At 38.7% G+C, this 26,950-nt stretch overlaps 1 protein-coding gene across 1 annotated transcript in view; it reads left to right on the forward strand.

Annotated features, from left to right (window-relative positions):
- dnajc1 (DnaJ (Hsp40) homolog, subfamily C, member 1) overlaps positions 1-26,950 on the forward strand; it is a 329,426-nt gene that overhangs the window by 45,910 nt on the left and 256,566 nt on the right. The window contains exons 2-3 of the mRNA XM_041183360.1: positions 15,659-15,760; positions 15,847-15,893. Coding sequence (XP_041039294.1) covers positions 15,659-15,760; positions 15,847-15,893 — 149 coding nt within the window. The remainder of the gene's footprint in view (positions 1-15,658; positions 15,761-15,846; positions 15,894-26,950) is intronic.

Raw genomic sequence — 26,950 nt, forward strand, 5'->3', positions numbered from 1 at the left:
CAATGCATACAAATGAGCATTTCCAATAGGGTAGATGAGCACCAAGGAGCACTAGCCCTAGTCCAGAAGTGTGCTTTTTTTTAAAAATTAGTGTGCAAACATTTTCTTTAATACAGAATACTGGGAGGTGATTTAAAAGTCACTGACTCAGCATGGAGTGTTCTATGGGTGCTAACTGTTCTCCAGTACAATTTCCATGCATCCTTTATTTGTGTTTGAAGCTAGATGGTGAACGCTGGAAGGCTAAAATTGACAATCCTAAATGGTATTACAGTTGACCTTGGACTGTCCTTTCCAGATATTAAGGCACACTGACTATACAGCAGGAGCAACTGAATAATGTTAGGAAAGATCTTGCCAATTGTTGTGTCTTACTGCTATCCCAGCTTAGTTTCAGTTCATTTGGCGTGGCCCAAAGATTAGATCTGGCTTGTACCTAGCTTGTGTACTTCACCGCTGCACTAGATGGTGTACTGAATCAGTGAGAGAAGTTGAAGTATCAAACTTGAAGTCTCATTGTTTAAACTAGATCCAGAAGTCTACCTTTGCCATCACAGAGACATCCAGACCTGGAAACCTTCAGTTTCCATTTCAACTAAGTTGCCTTTAGGGCACCACAACTTTTATTTCATCAATCCAACTAGGTTTCCTGTTGGAAAGTATGTCGGTGTGCACATTGATAACAGCAAGAATAGGTAAGGCTGTGATGGTCTCATGATGGAATTGCTTGCTGACACAACATCTGGATTTTCACATGAGGAATAACCCATTTGTCAGTGGCAATTAATGGTTGCTGCAATCTATTAACAACATGAGTGACTGTATTCTGGGCAGGAGGATAGAAATAGGCAAAAAAAAATTCTCTAATTGACCTAGGTAGGGAAGTCTTGCTGGAACTGTACTGGGCATTGGTGAGGCCACACCTAGAGTACTGTGCACTGTTTTGATCTTCTGATTTAAGGAGGAACATACCTGGATTGGAAACAGTTCAGAGAAGATCCAGTGAGTTGAGTCCTGGAATTAAGGTGCTGTCTTGGAACCATGGAAAAATTACAGTGCACAAAGAGGCCATTTAGCTCACTGTCTGCGCTGGCCAAAAAAGGAAAATAGCTGCTCATTTTATTCCCACTTTCCAGCACCTGGTCCGTAGCCTTGCGGGTTACAACACTTCAGGTGCAGATCCAGGTCTTCTGAGGAAAGGTTTAGAAAGTGGGGCCTATACATTGGAATTTAGAAGAATGAAAGATGATCTTACTGAAACATAAGATTCTGAGGGAGTTTGACAGGGTGGATGCTGAGAGGATGTTTACTTTGTCAGGGAATCTATAACTAGGGAGCACAGTTTCAGAATAAGGGGTCTCTCATTTATGATGTAGATGAGGAGGAATTTCTTCTTTTAGATGGTGATTAGTCTTTGGAATTCTCTTTGCCAGAGAGCAGTGGAGACTGGATCATTGAAAATATTCAAGGTTGAGTTGTTAAAGTTTTTGATTGACAAGGGAGTCTAGGGTTACGGGGGACAGGCAGGAAAGTGGAGTTGAGGCCTTTAGCAAATCAGTCATGTTTTTGAGTGGTGGAGCAGACTCGAGGGACTGAATGGCCTACTCCTCTTATTTCTTATGTTCTTACGCAGCCTTTGGTGAGCCTTCCTCTTTTTAGTTTAGTTTAGTTATCACACAAAAGGATTCTAGACTAATTTCATTGTTTCAGCCATCCTTTGGAATTCCTGGTAGATACAGCTTTTAAAGACTTTGTGATGCTTTAGTTCTACACAAGTGTGTTTGTATTTTGCCTTTTAACATAGAAAAATATCCCAAGGCATTTGAAAGAGGCCCAAAAAATGACTGATGTTGGGCCAAATAATGGAACATTAGCTTGGTCAGTGTGTTTCCAGAAAACTCTTAACAGTTGGGGGGAAACAGGTTTGAAATAGGATTCCAGAACATCAGGGCATAAGTGGCTGAGGTCCATGCCCTTGCCATGTTAATGTAGATACTGCAGTTTGCAAACTTTCCCCTCGCCCTAGTCTTTCTCTCTTTGGTCCAACATCTGTTTTTACTTAGTCCCTTTGAAGTGTCTTGAGATATTTTTCTACATTAAAGCTACTACACTCATACAAGATTTTGTTGCAATTCTAGAATTCTTCACTTCAGCATCACTGTTCTTTAGATCTTGCATTAGGTAGGCTGTGAGTGGTTGACAAGAATGTTGGCTTTACTCAGGGTATGTGGATGAAGAAATTAGCAGCCAGCTATATGAATTGTTGTGGGGGCAGGGGAGGGGTTGCTGAATCTCTGGGATGTGGTGGGGGTCGGTGGTTTATTCTCTATTACAAAATAGCAGTTACCAAATTGATCTTGTATCTTGGAGATTAAGATGATCAAATTACTCCAAAGGTGTATTCGATTCCTACTTCTATTTGCATGCCTACATAAAATACTTTTAACTGGTGCATAATAGTAGTTTGTGAATCATCTCTCCAGCACTTTGGTCATCCTCTCTTTCTGAAATAATCTTGGGATTCACAACCTACAAGCTGTTTATGGAAAAGCAAACTGCATAATAAGTATATGCCATTTGCTTAACCTGATTTGACTTTGAGTGGTGTGGGCCCTGTTTATGCCCTAACGTTTTTTTGAGGAATCTGATTTACCTAGAGATTGTAGATATCTGTTCTATAGTTGCGAAATTTTCTGCCCGGATTCAGGAAAACTCTGAAGAAGGCATTTCAAATATTCATTTAATTGCAGACTTGGTCATGTTTGACATCTAGAAAGCATTTCTGCAACCAGAAGTAGTTCATCAGTTCTACGTAGTCAAGGGTGGGCTATATGTTACCTAGGTCATTTAGTCCTTCATTTAAGTGTCCTCATGCCCTCTTTGAAACAATCTGGTGTCTTAGAGAATGTTATTTAAAAGTGAGGTAAGTCAAATGAGTTAATTGCATTTGATTCACCTCACCTATGACCCCAAGGTGACTTGCATTTCGAAAGATTTTAATCTCAAACTAGCCAAAGGAAAAGATCATAGTCAATGCCCGTATTCACCTTAATGTAGAAAGATTCTCCGCTAGGTACACTATATGGTCCAGTTATATATGCTGGTGCCATCTAATCATTGCCCATACAATTAATTTTTTGCACTAGGTAAGAACAAGTCATAACTTCCATGCCATGGACACTGTGCTGGAGAGGCAAGGGCTGCCGTTTCTGACATTGGTAGCAATTGGCAGCCCATGCTGTCTCTGTTCTACTGGCCTCCATCTTACTCAGGCTTTCAAGCTTTTGTATGTGGCCATGCCAGCTTCTTGGCTTCACTGCCTCAACCTGACCTTTCAGCAACAGCTTGCAGCAGTTTTCACAAAGAGCATGTTTACTCGTCTAATCCAAAAATTTTGTAAAATCCCCAAATCTCAGCACTGTCATGTGAAATCACAGGGGAGGTATGATTTTATCGTGAAATTGCGTCTGAACTTACAAGAGTTGTTATGTCTACATTTTAGTGACCAATCATATGAAATTAAAGAGATAGGAGAAGGCTCAAAAAATCAGTTTTAGGATGTTGACCTCATTGGCAAGGCAACATTTATTGCCTCTCCTTTGTTGCCTTGGTGGTGGTCCTTATTCTTCCATTGCAGAAAATGGCTTTCAGGTTCTCAAGTAACATGCCATTAAAAATGAAGAAAAATCTGTAAATAAAGGAATGTTTTGAAACTAATTGCATTGAATATACAGCACACAAGCAGACCATTAGGCCGAAATAATCTGTGATGGTGTTTTATACTCCACGTGTCACCATTTTACCTCATCTCAGATCTTTTTAATCCTTTTTCTCATGTGCGCTCCTCTGGCTTTTATTTTGAAAGCATCTAAACTATTTGCCTCAACCACTTCCTGTGGTAGCAAGTTCCACATTTGAACCACTCTCTAAGTAAAATAATTTCTCCTTATTACTAATAATTCTAATAGAAAAATATCTTGTTTTCAATTATCCCACAAGTGAAACTTTCCCTTCACATATACCCTGTCCAACCCATTCATAATTTTAAAGACCGCTATCAGGTCACCTCTAAGTCCTCTCTTTTCTAAACAAAAAGTCCCAACCTGTTCAGTCTTTTCCAAGAGCTGTAATCTCTCTGTCCTGGTACCATCCTTATAAATTATTATTCCACTTCCTCCAGTGCTTCTGTGTCCTTTTTAATAAATTATCAAAACCAGAACTGTGTATAAGTGTGGCCTGACTCGGTTTGTTTTTCTCTTAGGGTGTAGGTGATGTTTCTGTTTTTCCTACCAATGTACATCACCTCACATTTATCTGTTAAAATTCATTTGCTTAACTGCTCAGTCTCCCCAAGTTTTCTAATGTTGTCTTGTATTATGCTGCAGTCTTGAAGTTATTTATACTGCCCCTCCAAAAAAAATCGATATCATCTGCAAAATTTTGATAGTGAGTTACTTGTTCCTAAAGCCAAATCATTAATTAATGTAAGTTATGAACACTGTGCAGTTATCTGTTTGTTCTCTGTCTCCACATGCCCTAAATTTGCCATGAGTCTACCATGTAGTACCATGAAGAAGTAATGGTGTCTTGCAAGAAATGTACTGCAATAATTGTGGGTGACTTTTTAATCTTCTGTAGATTGGACAAATCAAATCGGCAAAGGTAGCCTGGAGGATGAGTTGATAGAGTGTATATGGGGCAGTTTCTTAAAACAATATATTCTGGAACCTTCTGGGAACCATGCTATTTTAGACCTAGCAGTGAGACAGGATTAATTAGTGATCTCATAGTAAAGGATCCTCTAGGCAAGCGTGATCATAACATGATAGGATTTCACATTCCGTTTGAGAGTGAGAAGTGTGGGTCCATAACTGTTGTCTTAAGGCTGAATTAGATTGACAAGTGAGTCAAAAGGTATAGGGTTTGGAATAAAAGTGTAGTTGAGGCTGCAATCAGATCAGCCAATATCTTTTGAATGGCGGAGCAGGCTTGAGGGACCGAATGGTCTACTCCTGCTCCTAATTTGTTAACCTTAAATAAAGGCAGTTATAAAGTTATGAAGGCAGAGTTGGCTAAAGTCGAATGGGTAATAAATGACAAACATTTACAGCGATATTTCCTAACTCCCGCACTGGAACGCATCTTTGTTGAAAAACTGTACTGGATGGATGCACCATTTGTAGCTAACTAAGGAAGCTATGGGTGATATCAAATTGAAGGAAAATGCTGTGAAGATTAGTGGTAGGCCAGAAGATTGGGAAAGTTTTAGAAATCTGCAAAGGATGACAAAAAAATCTGAGTATGAGAGTTAACTAATAATAAATATAAAACCACAGTAAAAGCTCCTGCAAATATATAAAAAGGAAAAGAGTAGCTAAAGTGAACATTGGTCCCTTGGAGGGTGAAACCCGGGAATTAATAATGAGAAATGAGGAAATGGCAGAGGCTTTGAATGAGTATTTTGTATCTGTCTCCTCAGTAAAAGACATAAAAAGCATCCCAAGAATAGTAGAAAATCAAGAGGCAGAAGAGACAGTGGAACTTAAAACAACCACTTTCACCAAAGAAGAAGTAATGGGAATACTATTGGGACTTGGCTTACAAGTTCCCTGGACCTGATGGTGTGCATGCTCAGGTCTTAAAAGTGGCTGCAGAGTTAGTGGATGCATTGATTGTAATCTTCCAAAATTTCCTATATTCTGGAAAGGACGCAGCGGATTGGAAAACTGCAAATGTAGCACTACTATTCAAGAAAGATGGGAGAAAAACCAGGAAATTATAGGCTAGTTAACTTAACACCTGGCATTGGGAAAATTCTAGAACCTACTCTTTAAAAAGGTAGTAGCCGGACATTTAGAAAATCATAATACAATCAGGCAGAGTGAACATGGTTTTGTGAAAGGGAAATTGTGTTTTACAAATTTATTAGAGTTCTTTGAGGATGTAACAAGCAGGGTGACTAAAGGGGAACCAGTAGATATAGTGTATTTGGTTTGGCAAAAGGCATTTGATAAGGTACCACATAAAAGGTTATTACAGAAGATAAGAGCTTATGGTGTTGCGGGTGATATATTAGCATAGATAGAGGACTGGCTAGCCTACAAGAAGCAGAGAGTCAGATAAATGGGCCATTTTCAGGACGGCAAACTGTAATTGATGGTATACCACAGGGATCAGTGCTGGGGCCTCAACTATTTACAATCTATGTTAATGACTTGGTTGAAGGGACTGACCAAAGTGTAGCCAGATTTGCTGACGATACAAAGATAGGTAGGAAAAGCCAAGCTGTGAGGAGGATACAAAGAGTTTGCGAAGGGGTATAGATAGGTTAAGTGAGCGGATAAAAATTTGCAGATGGAGTATAATGTGGGAAAATGTGAGGTTGTCCACCTTGGCAGGAAGAATAGAAAAACAGAATATTATTTAAATAGAGACTGCAGAATGCTAGAGTACAGAGGGACCTGGGTGCCCTTGTACATGATTCACAAAAAAAAAACAGCATGCAGGTGCAGCAAGTAATTAGGAAGGCAAATGGAATGTTGGCCTTTATTGCAACGGAATGGAGTATAAAGTAGGGAAGTCTTGCTACAACTGTACAGGGTATTGGTGCGACCGCACCTAGAATACTGTGTAGGGTTTTGACCACCTTACTTAAGGAGGGATATACTTGCATTGGAAGCAGTTCAGAGAAGGTTCATTATGCTGATTCCTGGGATGAAAGGGTTGTCTTATGAGACAACCTTACAAGACAAGGTTGTCTGTGTGGTAACTGTTCTCTGCTGAGCTCTCAGTAAGATTGCTTTTGTTCTCGGTGCCGCTACATTGAGGAGGAGAAAATCAGGTTAGAATTCACTGTTCAAAAATCTCCCTTTATGTAGAATAGGAAGCATCACATTGGGCATCTATGGTAAAATTATTTAATCATTATTGTGGTTTATATGTGTGTGGTCAAGGGCTACTTGGGCAAGTTGTTGTTGGACAAGGTAACACAGGGTGCCCAATACCTGTACCTTGTAGGTGATGAAGCCTGCAGAAGAGAGAATTGCAAAGGAAACCAAACATGCTGGAAATATAAATGGAAGATAGATTACTGTTTTGTGGATGTCTATATTTGATAGATATACATCTTGTCTGTGTTTCAGATGCTGATTGAACTGCTTCAAAAGCACATTTTATTATTCTTTCTCATTTCCTAATATCATGGAGAGCTTGAATATTACATCAATGTTTGCATTTTACAGTCAGATTATCATTTAACATTGCATCAAAAAAAGTTATGGTTACTTGTGGGATGCAGAAACTATTGACTATGTGAATTGTACAATTGGGAATATTTATCCATAGTGTAGGGATCTTTTAAAAATTCATTGGGATGTAGCATTGTTGGCAGGCTCAGCATTTATTGCCCACCCCTAATTGATTGCAACTTATTTGTTTTAGGTTGGTTAATTTCAGTTTTGCAAGCTGAATTTACAGGCGCAGTGCAACTTCTGTTCCTTGACAGCTTGAATCTGTAGCAGCATGCCGTGAATCTTTTTGTTGTAAACAACTGAAACCGAGTGATCCTATGTCCCATTTGATTGACCTTTTATTTTAGACCAGAACTAGTTTCTGATCCCTATTGGCATTAATTCTTCAAATTTTGTCATTTTTATGTTCCATGTGCTCACATAGGGGAGGGATAAAAAGTAGAAGCTTTTTTTTATTTCCAAAGCAATTTGGTACACAAGCAAAAAGCTCAGTAATACCAAGGGGAAGAGCTTCAGTTGTGACATCTTGACTAACCACTTGATGGCAGTGCTGCGGAGCTTGCCATTTGTGATGTGTTAACTAAAGGATACTGTTGATTTAATTATGAATTGAGAAGGAGCTGTATCTTAAGGTTTTAAAGGTTCAATTAATGAATTGCTTACATTTGACATTCCTATTTAATACTGTTGAAGTCCACGCTTAATACTAAATGGGTGTGATAAGAGTACTACATAGTTTTCAGAACAGAACTTAATTTGAAAAATTAGCTTTCCTTCTCTTTCTTTTTCTCTCTCTCTTGCCTGGCTAGGTGCTTGAATTTAAATTTATAGTTTCATCCAGATGTTTCACACTCCTTTGGAGTTTATGGAGAAAATGTTGTGAAAATCAAGCGTAAGTTTCTGATGTAATTTTGTTTGCTGGAAGTAGAAAAAAGTTGAAGTGATTGAGAAATTGCACATCTTTACAACACAAATATTCTCTAACAAAAAATTGCTGGAAAAACTCAGCAGGTTTGACAGCATCTGTGGAGAGAAAGACAGAGTTAACATTTTGGGTGTATGACTTTTCTTCAGAATTATGAAGTGGACTCGAAACGTTAACTCTGTCCACAGATACTGTCAGACCTGCTGAGTTTTTCCAGCAATTTTTGTTTTTGTTTCAGATTTCTAGCATTCGCAGTATTTTGCTTTTATATAAATATTCTCTAACTTTGTTTCTATACACTTGAAAAAATCTCTGTCATTACAAGTTACTGAAAATGCTAGTCATAGCTGGAATGGCTTAGAAACCTGCTGTGCAAAATTCAGATAGCAGTACAAATCGTAAAATATATTTCTAAAGTTTTACTTTATCATATTCTTTGGAAATTTTACCAAAACTGAAGAAATTAGACTAATCAAAGCAGGTGCATCTTTGTGATAGTAGAAACCATTCAAATAGCTAAGCAAACCTTGAAGTTAGCAGTAGGTGGGGAATTCCCCCTTTTCACATTTGTGTTGGTCAGTTTCTGCAATTTCTTTTTACCTTGCACAGTTGCCTATGAGTGTTATCACGGTTGCCCTCTTAGTTTGGCATTTGTATTGAGAGAACTATTTCAGGAAGTGTTATGTTATGCTTAGCACTGCTGTGGAAATTGCTCAGACAGTTTCTCCAGCTGCTGAATGGAATTGGGAGTTGAGCTTATGTAAGTTTCCACGTGTGCAATTTTAAAGTCACTGTTTGTGATCGTCATCTTGGGGGAAAACAGCAAAATGGTTGTAAATGTTGACCTTAAAATTACATGCATAGAATATGTGGCAGCTCTTCAGCAGCTCAGACTGCTACCAGCCATGTTTTTCTGAGAGGTTATTAAAGACATAGCTACAGAACACCAAATTTTAGATTTGTGTAACATCTCCAATGCATTTATTTTGGAAATTTGAAACTCCTTGTTTTGCTTACTTGTCTCCGTGCATCTAATTTCAGTTTGTCCAGCTTCTTATGTATTAGGGATTTAAAAATACAGACACCTGGCTCTTGGGAAGAACAAGACTAATTTGTGGGTCAAAGAAGTTGACAGCCTGTGAGACCTGAATGTGCTCAGATACTTTTTCAAAATCTGTCTTTCAGTTCTGCAATTTTAACCATACAAAGATGACTTCTGATTTCTCAACTTAACTTAATAAAGGAGAGCAAAAAATTTAAAAATTAGATGTCACTCTGCTACATACAGGAAAAAGTAGTAATTCAGATTTGAAAGCACTTGAGTGTACGTAAATTGTTTCCTTCAATTATGTGCCATCCAATTTATCACAGCTTCAGTTTTTTATCGTAATTTAGAACATAATGCATTTAAGAAAAGGCAAAGATGATAGTGCTTGTGTATATAGTGTAACTTGAGGTTGCCTTGATTGATATTTTAAAACTGAATTTCTACAATTGTACAAATGTAGTTGTAGATCAATTAACAACTGGTTAATGGTGCATAGTTCAGTGGCTTACAGCAAGACAGGCATTAAAATTGAGTACGTGCTACTTTAGGGGGTGAAGGAGGTATTTTTTAACTTTACTGTACAATAGTAAGGGAAAGGAATTCTTCATTCAGTAATGGTAGGTAAGCTATCTGTAAGATGGTGGATCCTAAGGTAGTTGGTTGTAAATCCCCAGCAATTAATTGTGGAAGTAATCTATGTTCCAAAGATTTAGCTAAGTTTAGCTGTCCCAGTGAAAAGGGAAGAACCATTGCCCCCTCCCCAAAAAAAGTGTTGAAGCTGGTGCACTGCTTCTGCAGCTTGTTTTTTTTCGAAGGATTTACTGCATCAGCTTATCTGATGCTCTCCAATACAATCACACTTCTCGGAATTCCTCAGTCCACCAAACAGAATATCTGTCTGAAGCATATGCACAGAGGTTCAATTGAATTATCTAACTTTGTAACTCTTCTAAGCGCAAATCCTCCTGAATCTCCTTTTGTGTTGGTTGTACAGCAGCTCAACACTGCACTGATTTCTGCCCATACATATGCCCTTGCTCGATAGAGGTTAAAAGTAACTACTCTCAATTAACCAAGATAATCTCCTAAAATAAAACTGTTGCATCTCTTTGTTCTGCCCAGCATTAATGCTCTGGTTTGTCTACTATTACATCTTTAGTTTTGAAAATCTAAAGTGGTAAGGGAGAGTTGTGTTCAAAATTATTCTCTTGCTACCACTTTAAATGGTTATTGTGGATAAGCAATGTGTTTGCATATGATATCTTTGAAAACATTTTTTATTTAGTAAAGATGAATTGTTAATTAAAATCTGGAGGGTGGGGAGGAATCTACATGGCATCTGCAGAATTGGTTCATTCATCGGTGTAGTTTACACTTAAAATAGCTCACATTAAGGAAACGTAACTTGGCCAGTATTTTAACAACAAATTAACTAACAATTAAAGCCACTATGTGCTGCGCTCTAGGATATAACTTTTATTCCAAAGACACCGATCCCTCATTTGCTGTTTTGCCACTTGTCAAGTTTTGGAGCGTAAGTTGTATTTCATACTCTTCTTTATGCAATCCCTAATACTTTCAGTGCTTCCCTGTTAAAAATGCCCCTGCTTTTGGATCGCTAAGTGAAAAGTCTCTAAATGTGACTTCAGTTGAAATGAAATGAGCTCTATAGTGGTCTTATCTTTTTTTTGTCCCCCGACTTTATTACAATTATCATGGCTCATGACTCTTGTGATGCAGAGAAGAAAATATACAATTATCACGGGCTTGAATGCTGATACTATATGTTAGTACAGTGTGTTATTGTGGCAAATAAAAGTCCTTTGTACTGATATTCTACACATTATAGTGAATTATTTGAGGCTTTCTGTTTAATTAATTAACATGGTTCTGCATAAACCATAGCAATGTGCTTGTGAAGCTAAATACATGGGAAACGTAAGAAAAACGTGCTGGTAGCACTCCTGATAATATTGTTCTTTGCTCTGCTAACCTTGTTTCAGAATTTTTTCCAAGGTCAGGCATAGATTATATTTAATGCAAATCCAGCTTGTGAGGGAGCATGCATTTCACACATTTTTATGATTCTGCCATCAGTTACTTTTTTCTTTTTAAAAAAAAAAGGCTGTCTATACAACAAAAAATACTGTCCTAATTACAATTGGTTTTGACCTTCATAATCAATGATGCTTTGTAACTGGAAGACGAGGACTGAAAGGTGCATAATATTTTTTGAGAATAGATAAGGCACTGTAGGAAAACTCTTCACAGTCGACATACATTTGATTTAGAGTGTACAATATTGCTTTTTAAAAGAGGAATCTTACTAATGGTTCCCTTTTTTCATTGAAGCTTTTTAAGTAATTTTTTTGATGGCATCAATTGGTTATTTCTGCTGGATTTTTTTGATTGTTGGAAAGCAGTAAATATTTTTGTGTAAATGGTGAGTGCTGATGACTTCATTGAGAGATCTGGCCACAAAAGAGTTACCGAGGCTGAAATAGCAAACAAACTAAATTGACATCTGTAGAGATGGTCATTTACCCAGTGTACTACAGTAATTCTTTCAGTTCATCCACATTTGTGAATTTAGCTTCTTTGTACTTTGTAACACCATACTGCTCCATGATAGTTCCCATGGTGACATTAAGTCTTGCATTTTTAAAACATGGGTTAAAAGTGGCAATTTTTGTTTAATCATTTGATTTAGTTTAAAAGAGGAATTGATGTAATTTTGCATTTAACACTGGATTCAGAGAAGATGATGTGAATACAATGGCACAGAAATTATGTTGTGGAATACAAGCAGATGAGCACTTAGCCAACTGGCCATCTTAAATTCCCATCTCAATTGTTGAAGGTGTTAATCTGCCAATGTTTTCACTAAAATAATGGAGAAACAAATGTTAGAGATGATCGTCATATATTTGTTCACTGGTATTCCATGATGTAAAATTCAGGGCTGATAGATTGAAAACAGTTTCAGAAGTATATTCAAATATCCTAAGTTCAGTCTTTAACTGTCCTGAATTAAGCTGAGCTTAGTCAGAGCAATGAGTTGGAGGAGGGGGGTGTGGGGGGGGGAGGGGTTGGTGGAAAGAGAAAACAATAAAATTACCTTGCTTTCAATTGGTACCTAATGGCCCTGCTGAACATGTGCAAATGTGGTTGTTGGGTGAGGCTAGAACTGGCTTGGCTGTGATGTTATCTGTGGTTGAACAATTCTTTGTCTAAGTGGGTATCAAAGGGTGTTGTATTTTGGATCCCTACTTCAGTGTAAGCAACCACAGGAGTGGCGGAAAGAACATTTTTAAAAATGATTTATTCAGACATGAATGGAGTAAAACTTGTGCACTTGCTGGTATCATCCGATTGATGCCCAGTTATTGATGTTTTAATTAAAAGTGCCAAACTTAACTGACCCAACCCAACTGTGAATGTGGTAAATCTATGTAAATTGTTCAACATGTGATCAAAAGAATCTTTTTCGAACAGGGAAGGTAAAAAGAAGTGTTGTGGTCAATGTGAACGAAAGCAATGAATTGTTTCAATCAGTGCTGTTTTTTTTAATGAAGTAGTCTAATTTCCTGATGCACTTATGAGAATGTAATAAATAATTATACCACAGCCTAGAGCTTTTAATTGAAGGTCCAATATTTCTGAAACTGAGTGGGTTTTTTTTCAACTGGCATTATCCGAATTACAATTTATAAACAATACTTTGAGATTTCAATTTTTGCAAGTACTAAAATTTTAATTGTCCAAAATGTGAAATCGATCACTATCGTAACACCTGAGAATTAAGCAAACGTGATTAGAAGTTTCTGAGAAAATATGTAAGCTAGTTCACAATATTATGTTTGCTGCTTTTGCCTTTTTTTCTCTTCTGGGATGATGAGCATGCTCCTTCGTCTCTTCAGTACTGCCCTTTTCTGTCTGTTAAGATTTACACAAGGATTGATGTAGCATATGGGGGGGGTGGCGGGAGGGGTGATGGTGGTGGGGGGGGGTGCAGGGGCGCGGGTGGGGTGGTTTTTGGGGGGGGTGGGTGTGGTGCGGGAAATGCCTGACCCAATTCGGCATCATCTTCTGTAATTATGGACCAATGACTTAGCACTTTGTGAACCAACTGCACACGTCCAGTTTACAATCATTTTTTTTGTAGCTCTAAAAATAGTATTACAAAAATTGTTCAAAGTTAAACCCCTGAAAAAAGGGCAAGGCAGTTTATAGTTTTAAATAATAACCCTTTGTTCAGGTTTCTGATGAAATGTATCAGTCTCAATATGCTTTCAGTTGCTGTTAGACCTTTTTAGTATTTTTCCATTTTATTTTAGATTCCAACATTTGCAGTTTTTTTAACTCCTATGTTTACAAAATCTAATCACTGCAGTTTTTAGAACTCATTTTTTATCAAAAAATGTGCTAAATTTGCATTCTTTATTTTTTTGCACAACTAAATTAGCTACTTTGTAGTAACTTGATGAGTAGCAGTATTAGAATGTTCATTTTATTTGTACGTGAGCTATATGGCACTCAAAAAGAGCAATTGTGTTTAGGGTCATTGTGATTGGTGTTGACATACATGAACAGTTTTAATATAACTAGAAAATTTACAGATGACAACATTGTCATGCTGCAGGCTTATAGTTAAAGAATCTAATAAGCATGATATTCTATAGAGTAATGTATACAAATGATCATTTTCCTAGTACACTTTAGGTTAGAGAGCACAGAACACTGTGGCCTAGATGGATGAACGCTTTGAATTTTTATGCAGTCATTTTGTAATACTAACAACATTGACAATTTTCTGAAACAAGATGTGCACAGGTTACATCATTAGCTATTAAAATAGAAGTTATAGGGAATATGTCTGCTATATCATTGGAGAATTCCAACAATTTGCTATACGTGAACTGAAAGGGTGAAAAGGGACTGTAGGTATTTTTTATTCTTTTCTTTCAGAATTTTATTTTTTGCTTTAAGTTTGAAATGATTGAGAAGGTTTTATATGCTATAGCATACATAACCAGCTTTGTTCAAAATTTTGTTTATAGCAAACATTCATTTTAAAACTTAAGTTGTGGCTTTAATATCCTAGCTGTTTCAGATACTACAAACAATTCAGTGCTGCTAGTCACATTTTTTAGAGGTCCTTTCTTGTACTGTTCCTTTTTTTTGGCATAAATTATCACAAAGCATGCTGGAAGCAGAAGTGTTGAACCTGAGGGCTAAATGCTCAGATATCACTTGTCAGACTATTATGTGTTAATGTCACTCTGTTATTCCAGGAGCCAAATTTTGAATTAAACTGAAGCAATTTGCAATATTGAAGTAAATTTATATTTCAGAATTCTTGAATGAGCCAGTGCTATTTTTCTCTACCAGAGCGATGTCTGCTATGGATGACATTTAAACATGGATTTGAAAATGTATTAGGACAATGTTGCAGAAAAATAAGTGCTGCATCATGCTTAATATTAGAAAGTTGAAGATTTACACAAGCTTCTATGTTTTTCCATTTCCGCCTTTTTGAGAAATGGTTTAGCGTTTTTAATAAAGGTGAAATTTCATTAATTTATAAATTGCATTTCGCAATCTGTTTATAGAAACCCTTTGAGGGAAAAATAACTTCCACCTTTACATAGGTAGGGTTAAGCGTTATCAAAGTTCTGTAAACCTTGAACTGTATTGAGAAATATATATGCTATGCAAATATATTAAACAGATATGCTGTGCAGTTCTGTTTGCAATTAAGTAATGCAGCAAGACTAATTAGCTGAAACTCTGATTTGTCATTTTCCTATTTTAAGGTTCAAAGCTGAACATTTTGTGCAATAACTTGTATTGATTTTGGAATCGCAAAATTGCTTGTTTGATTTTGTTTTGTGTTGTACAGATGTGTCAAATCTCGTAATTACTGCTTGTTTAAAAACTACAGCGTTTGCAGCGGTCTCACGCATGTAGATTGAAATCTCTCTTTGTCTGAAGAGGATCGAGCACTGCTAGAAATATTAACGGTTGTGTGCAGTATTTTTTTTTTAAAAAAAGGATCCATGCAGCAATATACAGAGGTTGAATAAGCAAAGACTTGGTCTCTGAGCAAGCAGGTGCCTCTGTTGTTGAGCAGTATCATGTTATTAACAGGCTGTGTTCCCCTCCCTATTCCTTCACTGTTGAACAAAGTCCTTATCCAGAAGGTTTTAGAGAAAGTATACTGACTTTTTTGTGTTGCAGTAGTTCAGAGAATCGAAAAAGAATAAGAAGTCAGAACCAATGACTGTTTAGTCATGTGCAGCTGAATGCATAGCGTGGCTGTTGCTCAAATTACATTGCCTGAGGAGCCGTACTGGGTCCGCTGTCTTCCTCGATCATAACACTATGCTAAGAGCCTTATATATTTCTGACAAAGTCGACTTTGTATTTTTGCAGGATGCTTCATCCGCAGACATCAGGAAAGCCTATCGGAAAATGTCTTTGATCTTGCACCCGGATAAGAACAAAGATGAAAATGCAGAAATTCAATTTAGACAAGTAAGGGCAGCCTTTATTTTTTTTTGCACTTTCCTTATATTTGTATTTTTGTTTAAATATTTTGTATTTTGATTTTTTGTGTTTAGTTGGTGGCTATCTATGAAGTTCTGAAAGATGAAGAAAAAAGACAGAGGTATGATGTTTAATGAAACCCATTAGAATGTACGTTCTTCTTGGAGTTGGCTATCCATAATATTGAATTAATTGAACGATAGAAGGCATAGTAACTTGCTTTTAGAGAGTTTGCTCAGAAACAATAGTTATTGTTTGTTTTTGTTCATTGGTTAAATACATTCTTAAAATTTGTGTGCCAGTGATAAAACTGCAGGTTGTGATTTGTGGTGAATGCCGAAGCTACTCTTTTTGTTATTTACCTGTCAGTTTTTGTGCATGAATACTACTTTAGTATAAAATTAGGTTTTGATATTTTTATAATTAAGCTGTTGTTATACACGTGATGCTTAGTTCGCATGTAGGTGGGTGTGTGTGTTGAAAAATTTCTGAACTCTATGTTTCTCCACTTCCACTGCCTCCCTGCCACTGGCAGTATAAATCTGTCTTATTCTGGCGTTTCATGGCAAGTTACTGCATTTATGATCTGCTACATTGAATTGAAAACTGGTAAGACTTTTCCCAAAACAATTTGGCAAATATATTATTATTTTATATTGACTTAGTGCTGAATATTTATTTACATTAGTTCCTGGATGAAAATTGTAGTATTTGGACAATCTTGACGGACAAATGTCAATACATAATATATATAATAGGCAATCCTGGTTTAGAGGATTTTTAAGCCACCTCAGGAGAAATGCGAATAACAGTTTCTGACCTTTGTTTAAAATATTACATTTTTAAAAATCTACAAATATATGCTTGTGAGGCAAAGTTTTGTGGATGCATGTTTGCTTACTGAAATCCAACGTTAACCCATTTTATACTATGCTTTTTAAGAAGAGGATGAATGTACTACTTTAATCATCACTCAATTATGCAGATTATATTTATATTTTAATCTGTACTTTCAATATAACTTTTTTTAAACTAGAATTTTTTGGGGCATAAACAATCTTTATCTTAAAGTAAGTGTAGTCACAAATTTCCATTAATCTTTACTTAAAATTCATTTTTGCTCACAGTACTTTGTCACTGCATTTTTGTTTAATTGTGTGGTTAAATTAAAAAATTAAGCATCATCAATTAACCATAGTTTTTTTTTAAATTGACAGTGCAATATGTATTAGAGCCTAAGGGGAGAACCTGCAGCTACTGGAAATCATGTTATCTGCTGAGTATTTCCAGCATTTTGTTTTTATTCAGTAAAATAAACTAATGGATTCCTGAAACACAATCTTTAGGAATGAAGAGTAACTGGCACTAAAAGAAGTGAATTCAAGAAAGGAAGCCACATGTAGCTGATCTAAGCCATTTAAAAATGAAGCACAACTGTACTAAAATAACTGTATAATCTTTTCACTTGTAAATTGTAGGAATTTTACACGCATAGAGGACTAGTGAGTGGACATTTTAGTGTGTGCGTCTACGATATGTGTCGGAAGATATACTGTTTGACCAAAGTATGATACTTACAGGGAATGCATGCTGTATGCAAGACTGCTAGGATATAGTAGATTGAAATGTGATGTCATTTGTTTAAGGCTTTTTTACTCCCTCATCACTGCCCCCCCCACCATCCCACGCACTCCACCACCGCCCTGTTTTTCTGTGGGGCAGCAATTAGCTGCATTTCCCAGATAGACATAGTTGAGCTCAGGACATTTCCATGCAGTGAACCAAATTGGCCAACATTTCAGCGCGCAATTTCCTTGTCATTAAATAATTTTATTGAAATCAACTTCAATTTTACGGTTTGCTTATTACCCAGAAGCTTCAAGGATAATTGTATATAAATTTACAGGCATACATATGGAAAAGAATGATGGGAAAAGACCATCTGTCCCATCAAAGCCACCCCATTCAGAATTGGGCAGCCTTTTAAACCATGGGTGCCACCCCTACATCTTGCATTCATGCAGTCTCCTGGTACAGGGGAAAAGATCCAAGGTCAATTTAGGAAAAAACTCATAGAAATTCCTCTCTGATTCCGAAATGCAAGCAAATCCCCAGGAGACCACAGTAACCTCATGAGTTTTGCTAATCCCAGCTGCCCTTATTATAGCATGAATTGTTCTCTCTCAGGAGCTTGTCCAGCTCCCTTTTTGAGGGTCTGTAGGGATTCCATACTTAGTGCATGCTGAGGTAATCTGTCACAGAAGCCGATGACTCTCTCTGAAAAGAAATGCTTCTTGTCATTTAACCACGATGTATTTTATACTTGCGCTCCCTACTTTTCCCATCCTTATCTAGCCCAAATAACCTGCCTATCAGGACAGAATCTGTTCCCATCATCATTGTATTGCAACAACAATGGCTGGCGTTCATATTGAGTTTCTGGTGTAGAAAAACATTTGTGAATTTTGTTCCGTAAATAAATGTAAATTTTTCTGTGTGAGTGAACCTGAAATCTGAAGGTTTTTCAAAGTCTACTTTACACTCAGAAAAATTTAACTTAAGTTTCAATAAATCCTCTCCTAAAAGAACAAATGTGTTGTGCATAGTCATAATTGCTCTTAGCTAGAATTTATGCTTGGGATTATTTTAATATAAAAAGTGGTAGTATTCTTGGTAACTTTAAATATTGCACAATTCTGATATTTAGAATTAACAGAATTCAAAATGGCAGTTTTGCCTTTTTGTATTAAGAACACAAAAACAGGAAAAAAAACTGATCAGAATAAAATATGCCAGAAAGAGCTTGTACTTGAGGCAAGAATTGTATTCCATCACCAGGAGGCAGTATTCAATACAAATTTGACAGCAATAGCAATGGGTTATGAAGTGAAATTGAGTAGTCATTTTGTGAAACATGTGTTTTTAATATGTATTTTAATGAAATGTTTAATGTTTTTCACTTTAGCCCATACTATACATATCTACGCTGTTAGTCGAAAAAAATCTCTCTACCCTTGACCCTAAGTATATGCTGCAAAATCTGTGCTGCAGTATGCTTTCTCTTTTAATCGTGCCATGGCACTTTACAATATTTTATATGTAGTACAGACCTTTCCACTTGAGGAGAGGCAGATTTTGTTGGAGCATGGCATCTCGTATCACACTCCACTAGATTTGCTCGTGCATGTTTAAGTTTAATATTTTTACACAAAGTTGCTGGAAGTGCAAACCGAACTGATGGCACAGCAAGAGCAACTGGGTATCTCAGGTCTTGGCACACAACTGAGCATACAGGGTAGTTCTTTAACCAATAAGATTTGAAGTTTGAGAAATAAACTGAGAGCTAAAGTAGGTGGATTCAATGTCAAGTCAGGTACAGAAAGAAAAAGAGGGAAAAAAAATGTAAAATCTGACATTTTTAAAATCTAAAACAGTTGACAACCGGAAGGAATAAAACTCCTCCACATTTATTATTGTTCACTTTCTGGCCAAGAGAAGTTGACTGACAGTCACTAATAATTTTCACATTGTTTAAAGGATACTTGCACTGTTAATTACTAGAGTTGGCTCTCAGTGGAGAGATTAATGTGCTGGTGGAGCAGCTTCATGAAATTCATGGGGCGGTTGAGCACAAGATAGCATATCCGTCATTCATGGGGTATCTCTTCCTTGCTACAGCTTGCTGGCCAATTTGCGCATTTGTTCAGATGTCATTATATTTTAAGCAAAATTTTGCCCATAGTGTTTATGCTAAATCAATAGGATAATAAAATAGTCTGATACATTTTTATTGGATCAAGTGCAGAATATTCCATCACATTCTTAACACTCTTGACCTGTGACTTGTTGATGATGGAAAAGATCATGATAAAATATTCAGCCTCTGACCTTTTTGTAGTTGCTGTATTTATCAAGGGCGGGGGGTGTGGTTATTTTTTTTCTCCACTTGGAGATGGCACTAGCATGAGGCAGCTGTTATTTGCCACTTATCAGGCCAAGTTTGGCTATTGTCCTGATTTTGCTGCATGCAGGCATGGACTGTTTCAGTATCTGAAGAGTTGTAGCTGGAACTTAAAACCGTGCAGTCATTCCCAAACATCCTCTGACCTTATGTTGAAGGAAAGATCATTAATGAAGCAGCTGAAGATGGTTGGGCCAAGGATACTATCCTGAGAAGCCCTGCAATGATGTTCTGGGGCTGAGATGATTGATCTCCAACAACCACAACCATTTTCTTTTGTGCTGTGTACGACTGCAGTTGGGGCAGAATTCCCATTGACTTCAGTTTTGCTTGGGCTCCTTGATGCCACCCAGATACTGCCTTATAATGATGGCAATCACTCACTTCACCTCTGGGATTTTATTCTTTCGTCCATGTTATAATGATATCTGTGATCTAGTGGTCCCTGGCAGAACCCAAGCTTAACATTAGTGAACAAGTTATCGGTGAGTTAAGTGCTGTTTGATATAATGGTTAACAACCCCATCAATCACTTTGAGAATAGCTTGGTTTTTAGTAGGGGTGGTAATTAGTTGGGTTGGATTTGCCCTTTTTTTGTGGACAGGACGAGCCAGGGCAATTTTCCCCTTTGTTGGGTAGATGCCAGTGCTGTAGCTATTCTCGTATACCTTGGCTAGGAGCACAAGTCTTCAGTACTACTGCTAGCGCATTGTCATGGCTTAAATCTTTTGCTGTACAGTCACTCATCCATTTCTTGATATTACTTGGAGTGACTTGAATTGGCTGAAGTTGAGCTTTTGTGATGTTAGGGACTTCAGCACTCTGGTTGAAGATGGTTGTAAAATGCTTTAGCTTTGTCTTTTTCCCTCGGACACTGGGCTGTGCCATCATTGAGGATGGGGGTAATGTTCATGGAATCATCTCCTCCTGTTATTTAGTTGTCCGCTATCATTCGCAAGCTGATGTGGCAGAAATGCAGAACTTAGATCTGATGCATTGGTTGTGGAAATCTTTAGCTTTGTCGATAGCATGCTGCTTTCTCTGTTAAGCATGTATGTAGCCCTGTGCTGTAGCTCCACTAAGTTGGCATCTCCAATTTAGGTATGCCTTGTGCTGATTGGCGTGCTTTTCATTGAACCAAGTTTGGTCCAAATGAGAAATATGCAGAGCTTTGAGGTTTCAGGTTGTTGGAATACAATTCTGATGCTGATGGCTCACAGCACCTCATGGATGTTCAGTTCTGAGCTACTAGATCTGTTCCATATGTGTATCCTGTTTAGCATGATGGCAGTGCCACATAACATGATAGAGGGTGTCCTCAAAATGACATTGGAACTTTGTCTCCAAAGGATAGTTTTTGTCCCTGGGATAAGAAGGCTGTCCTATGATGAAAGGCTGATTAAATTTGGCTTTTATTCTCTGGGGTTTAGAAGAATGAGAGGCAATCTCGTTGAAACCTACAAGATTCTGAAGGGACTTGATAGGGTGGGCACTGAAAGATTGTTTCTGCTGGTCAGGGAATCTAAAACTTGGGGGCACAGTCTCTGGATAAGGGGCTGATCATTTAAGGCTAAGAGGAGGAGAAATTACTTCACTCAAAGGGCTGTGAATCTTTGGAGTTCTCTACCCCAGTGGGTGCTCCATTGTTGAATACATTTATGGCTGGGATGGACAGATTTTTGGTGCCTCACAGAACTAAGGGATGTGGGAAGTGGGCAGGAAAGTAGAATTGAAGCCCAAGATCAGCCATGATCATATTGAATGGCGGAGCAGGCTTGATGGGCCATGTAACCTACTCCTCTTATTTTTTGTGTTCTTTTGTGATGGTTGTTCCTACCAATACTGTCATGGACAGATACATCTGCGACAGGTTGTTTGGTAAGGTTGAGGCCAAATAGGTAATAGGTTTTTCCTCACATTGGTTCTCTCCAGGTCCATGCTGGCAGCTATGTCCTTCAGTGCTCAGTCAGCAGTGGTGCTACTGAGCCACTCTTGGTGATGGGCATTGAAGTCCCCTACCCAGAGCATGTATTGTGACTTTGCTGTATTTAGCTCTTCCTCCAAGTGGCGTTCAACATGGAGAAGCACTGATTCTTCAGCTGAGGAAGGGTGGTAGTTGGTAATCAGTAGGAAGTTTCCTTGCCCATACTTGAGCTGGTGCTATGAGACTTCATGGATTCTGGACTCGAGGCTGCTACTTCCAGATTGTACACCTCTGTGCTGCCACCATTTTTGGGTCTATCCTGCTGGTGGAACAGGATATATCCAGGAATAGTGATAGAAGTTGGAACTTGGGTTAAAGTGTATGGTGCTGTGAGTATTACAGTATCAGGCTTGACTAGTCTGTGGGACAGTTCTCCCAGTTTTGGTACAAGTTCCCAGATGTTGGTGAGGAGGAACTTGCAGGCGACAAGGTGGGTGTACCTTTGCCATGACCAAATCCCATGCCTAGGTCGAAGCCGTGTGGTCTGTCAGGTTTTTTTCCCCAAGACTATACTTGATTTCTAAAATTTGTGAAAGTACATTTCATAACAGTTCAAATTTGACATTACTTGAAGTGTAAAACAGATCAATTTCTTTCAATACAGAATGTGGCACTCTGAGGTGCCTTATTATACTTAGAATTGTGGATTATATTTACAATTTGTACATTAACATTTTATGTCAAATATTCTCTGATGCATACTGCACAAGGGGTTTGATGTGGGTTCCAGACCCTCAGTATATTATGGCAGGAGGGCTTTAGGAGGTGAGCTTTTGCAGACTGCTCCAAGCTTTAGTGTGTCCCTCAATATATAATCTTGCACCTTGGAATGTGCCAGTCTGCAACACTGTTGTTGACAGCTCTTTGCACTGGAAGGTCAACCAGTTTTAGGCGGACCAAAGAATGTTTTTCACTGAGTTGATAGTCCTCCAGCAGCAGTTGATGTACCATCTTGGTGTGCGTCCCTTTGAACAGCTCACAGAGCATTCAATCCTGTTTTATGGAGCGGTTCAGGCTGAACCTCGACAAAAATAACTGCATCTCTCTTCAGACCTGCTTTGCAAATGAACATTTCAGAAGGAGGTGGCGATGGTCTCTTCCACACTGCAGCAGCCTCGAGGACAGTGTGAGGAGGCGGTGAGCCTCCAGGCTTTGAGGAAGGATCTATTGGGGAGGACCTTTCTCACCATAAGACATAGGAGCAGGAGTCTGCTCCGCCATTCAATCATGGCTGATAAGTTTCTCAAACCCATTCTCCCGCCTTCTCCCCGTAACCTTTGATCCCCTTACCAATCAAGAACCTATCTATCTCGGTCTTAAATACACTCAATGACCTGGCCTCCACAGCCTTCTGTGGCAATGAATTCCATAGATTCACCACTCTCTGGCTAAAGAAGTTTCTCCTCATCTCTGTTCTAAAAGGTCTTCCCTTTACTCTGAGACTGTGCCCTCGGGTCCTAGTCTCTCCTACTAATGGAAACATCTTCCCCATGTCCACTCTATCCAGGCCTTTCAGTATTCTGTAAGTTTCAATCAGATCCCCCCTCATCCTTCTAAACTCCCTCGAGTATAGACCCAGAGTCCTCAAACATTCCTCATATGTTAAGCCTTTCATTCCCGGGATCGTTCTAATGAACCTCCTCTGGACCCTCTCCAGGGCCAGCACATCCTTCCTGAGATACGGGGCCCAAAATTGCTCACAATATTCTAAATGTGATCTGACCAGAGCCTTATAAAGCCTCAGCAGCACATCCCTGTTTTTATATTCTAGTCCTCTTGAAATAAATGCCAACATTGCATTTGCCTTCCTAACTACCGACTCAACGTGCAAGTTAACCTTAAGAGAATCCTGGATTAGGACTCCCAAGTCCCTTTGCATTCCAGATTTCTGAATTCTCTCCCCATTTAGAAAATAGTCTATGCCTCTATTCTTCTGACCAAAGCGCATGACCTCACAATTGCCCACGTTGTATTCCTTCTGCCACTTCTTTGCCCATTCTCCTAACCTGTCCAAATCCTTCTGCAGCCTCCCCGCCTCCTCAATACTACCTGTCCCTATCTTTGTATCATCTGCAAACTTAGCCAGGATGCCCTCAGTTCCTTCATCTAGATCATTAATGTATAAAGTGAAAAGTTGTGGTCCCAACACTGACCCCTGCGGACCTCCACTAGTCACCGGCCACCATTCTGAGAAGGACCCCCTTATCCCCACTCTCTGCCTCCTGCCAGACAGCCAATCTTCTATCCATGCAAGTACCTTGCTTCTAACACCATGGGCTCTTATCTTACTGAGCAGCCTCCTGTGCGGCACCTTGTCAAAGGCCTTTTGGAAGTCAAGTAGATAACATCCATTGGCTCTCCTTTGTCTAACCTACTCGTTACCTCCTCAAAGAATTTTAACAGATTTGTCAGGCATGACCTCCCCTTGATGAAACCATGCTGACTTTGCCCTATTTTACTATGCACTTCCAAGTATTCTGAAATCTCATCCTTAATAATGGACTCTAAAATCTTACCAACGACCGAGGTCAGGCTAATCGGCCTGTAATTTCCCGTCTTTTGCCTCACTCCCTTCTTAAACATGAGGGTTACATTAGTGATTTTCCAGTCCTCTGGGACCCTCCCTGACTTGAGTGATTCCTGAAAGATCACCACTAATGCCTCCACTATCTCTTCAGCTATCTCCTTCAGAACTCTGGGGTGTAATCCATCTGGTCCAGGTGATTTATCCACCTTCAGACCTTTCAGTTTTCCTAGCATCTTCTCCTTGGTAATGGCCACCATACTCACCTCTGCCTCCCCGACTCTCTTGAACTTTGGGGATGTTACTCGTGTCTTCCACCATGAAGACTGACGCAAAGTACCTATTCAGTTCCTCCGCCATTTCTTTGTTCCCCACTACTACTTCTCCAGCGTCATTTTCCAGCTGCCCAATGTCCACTTTTGCCCCTATCTTACTTTATATATCTAAAAAAAAAACCTCTTGCAATCTTCTTTTGTATTACTGGCTAGTTTACCTTCATATTTAATCTTCTCCCTCCTTATTTCTTTTTTAGTTGTCCTCTGGTCTTTGTAGGCTTCCCAATCCCCTGGTTTCCCACTGCTCTTCGCCGCATTGTATGCTTTCTCTTTAGCTTTTATGCTGTCCCCGACTACCCTTGTCAGCCATGGTTGCCTCGTCCTCCCTTTAGTATGCTTCTTCTTCCTAGGGATGAATTTTTGCTGTGTCTCCCAAATTACTCTCAGAAACTCCTGCCATTGCTGTTCCACTGTCTTTCCTGCTAGTCAATTCTGGCCAGCTCCTCTCTCATGCCTCTGTAGTCGCCTTTGTTCAACTGTAATACCGTTACATCTGATTCGAGCTCTTTCGTCTCAAATTGCAGGGTAATTTCTATCATTTTATGGTCACTTCCTCCTCAGGGTTCCTTCACCTTAAGCTCCCTTATCAAATCTGCCTCATTATACATCACTAAATCTAGAATTGCCTGTTCCCTAGTGGGCTCCACCACAAGCTGCTCCAAAAAGCCATCTCGTAGACATACCACAAATTCCTTTTCTTGGGATCTACTACCAAACTGATTTTCCCAGTCTACCTGCATATTGAAATTCCCCATGATCACTGTAACCTTGCCTTTCTTACACACCTTTTCTATCTCCTGGTGTATCTTGTGCCCCACATCCTGACTACTGTTTGGAAGCCTGTACATAACTCCCATTATGGTTTTTTACCTTTGCGGTTCCTCAACTCTACCCACACAGATTCTACATCATCAGCCAAGCTTTATCTTGGTACTTGTTTGAAAGTTCTGGCAATGAGGCATTCTGCCAAATGACTTTGACAGTCTGCTCAGGAAACCATCAGACGGAATCCACCGTCATCTTTTCCCACAGGGCACCGACCAATGCCTGATGGACTTGTGGTGAAAAATGTTTTCTTGGAAAATATTTTCCAGGAAATGTAGGTGGCACCGAATGGTTTAACTGAATGGAACGTTCTGCGGCAACATGGCTAGGCCTGTCCTTCACAACACTGGCGACAGAGCCTCAGTACGTAGTGACACTTGGTGCTTGCATACCTTGTGCAAGCTTGATGTAGCCGCACACCAATGTGGCCATCAGGATGAGGGTGACCCCTTTTTATCTAGAGGTTTGTATGTCATATTACTGTGGAGAGGGTTCATTTTTGACTAAAGCAGATGGTTTGAGTAACCACCACAGCACAGGATTAGGGTGTGGGCCAGACTGCCACCATGCAGAGCAACACCGATAGCACCTTGCACCTGATCATTTGGTTGCAATAGATAGGGCATCGCTCCCACATTCCCAATTTCTGTTTCACCATGGCTATAAACTCCCTCCAGTTTTTGGTACACTCACTGGCTCCTCAGAACAATATCCCCAACACCATCAGCAGCCTGACCTGACAGTGAAGGGGTCAGAGGATTGATTCGCCCAATTCCCAAAGAACATGGTCACAATTTGTTTTGGCTCCGGAAGCCGGTTTGAATTGGTTTTATTTATTTTTTATGTATTTAATTAATTTATTTCCATATAATTCACACACAGTATAAATGATCGTGATCACAGCATTTATGACAATTGCAAGATTAAAATACATCAAATGGATTGTTATATTTTATAGGAGCAGGGGGTATAAGCATTTGTTTGAAGGTTGACTGCCCTCAAGGAAGAGAAAGGAAGAGAGAAAGAGAGATACATGAGTCATGGTGTATCGATGGGAAAGAAAACCAGAAAGCTGAATCCTCATCTTATACATTAAGATGATTACAGTTAATTATGAATTTAGCTGTTTACACTGGCAGATTGCTGTTTCAAGAAAGAGAGCAAAAAGGACGAGTATTAAGAGCAGTAATTGAGATTACCTTAGAGCATAAAAATAAAGTGAATGATATAGAAGACCAATGGACAGATATTTACTACTATATTATCACAAAGAATATCTATCTAGGAGAAATTTTTCATTTTTGATTTCAACAAAAGTTTTGTCAGGCTGTTTCATGTTTCCAGGAGTATTAAATTCCACACATCTGGGCCAGTGTGTCTTATTGATTTATGCACTGAAGCAGTTTTTGGATTGACCAGATGCACATTACAGGAATTTCTGGTAGGGTAATAGTGAATAGCAGAATTCAATTGAAATATTTTGTTGAATGAAGATTGCAATTTTTTCTTATTAATTCATGGGATATGCACGCAGAGATGGTGGATGAAT

This window comes from Carcharodon carcharias, chromosome 3, assembly GCF_017639515.1.
Source record: "Carcharodon carcharias isolate sCarCar2 chromosome 3, sCarCar2.pri, whole genome shotgun sequence".
Lineage (NCBI taxonomy): Eukaryota > Metazoa > Chordata > Chondrichthyes > Lamniformes > Lamnidae > Carcharodon > Carcharodon carcharias.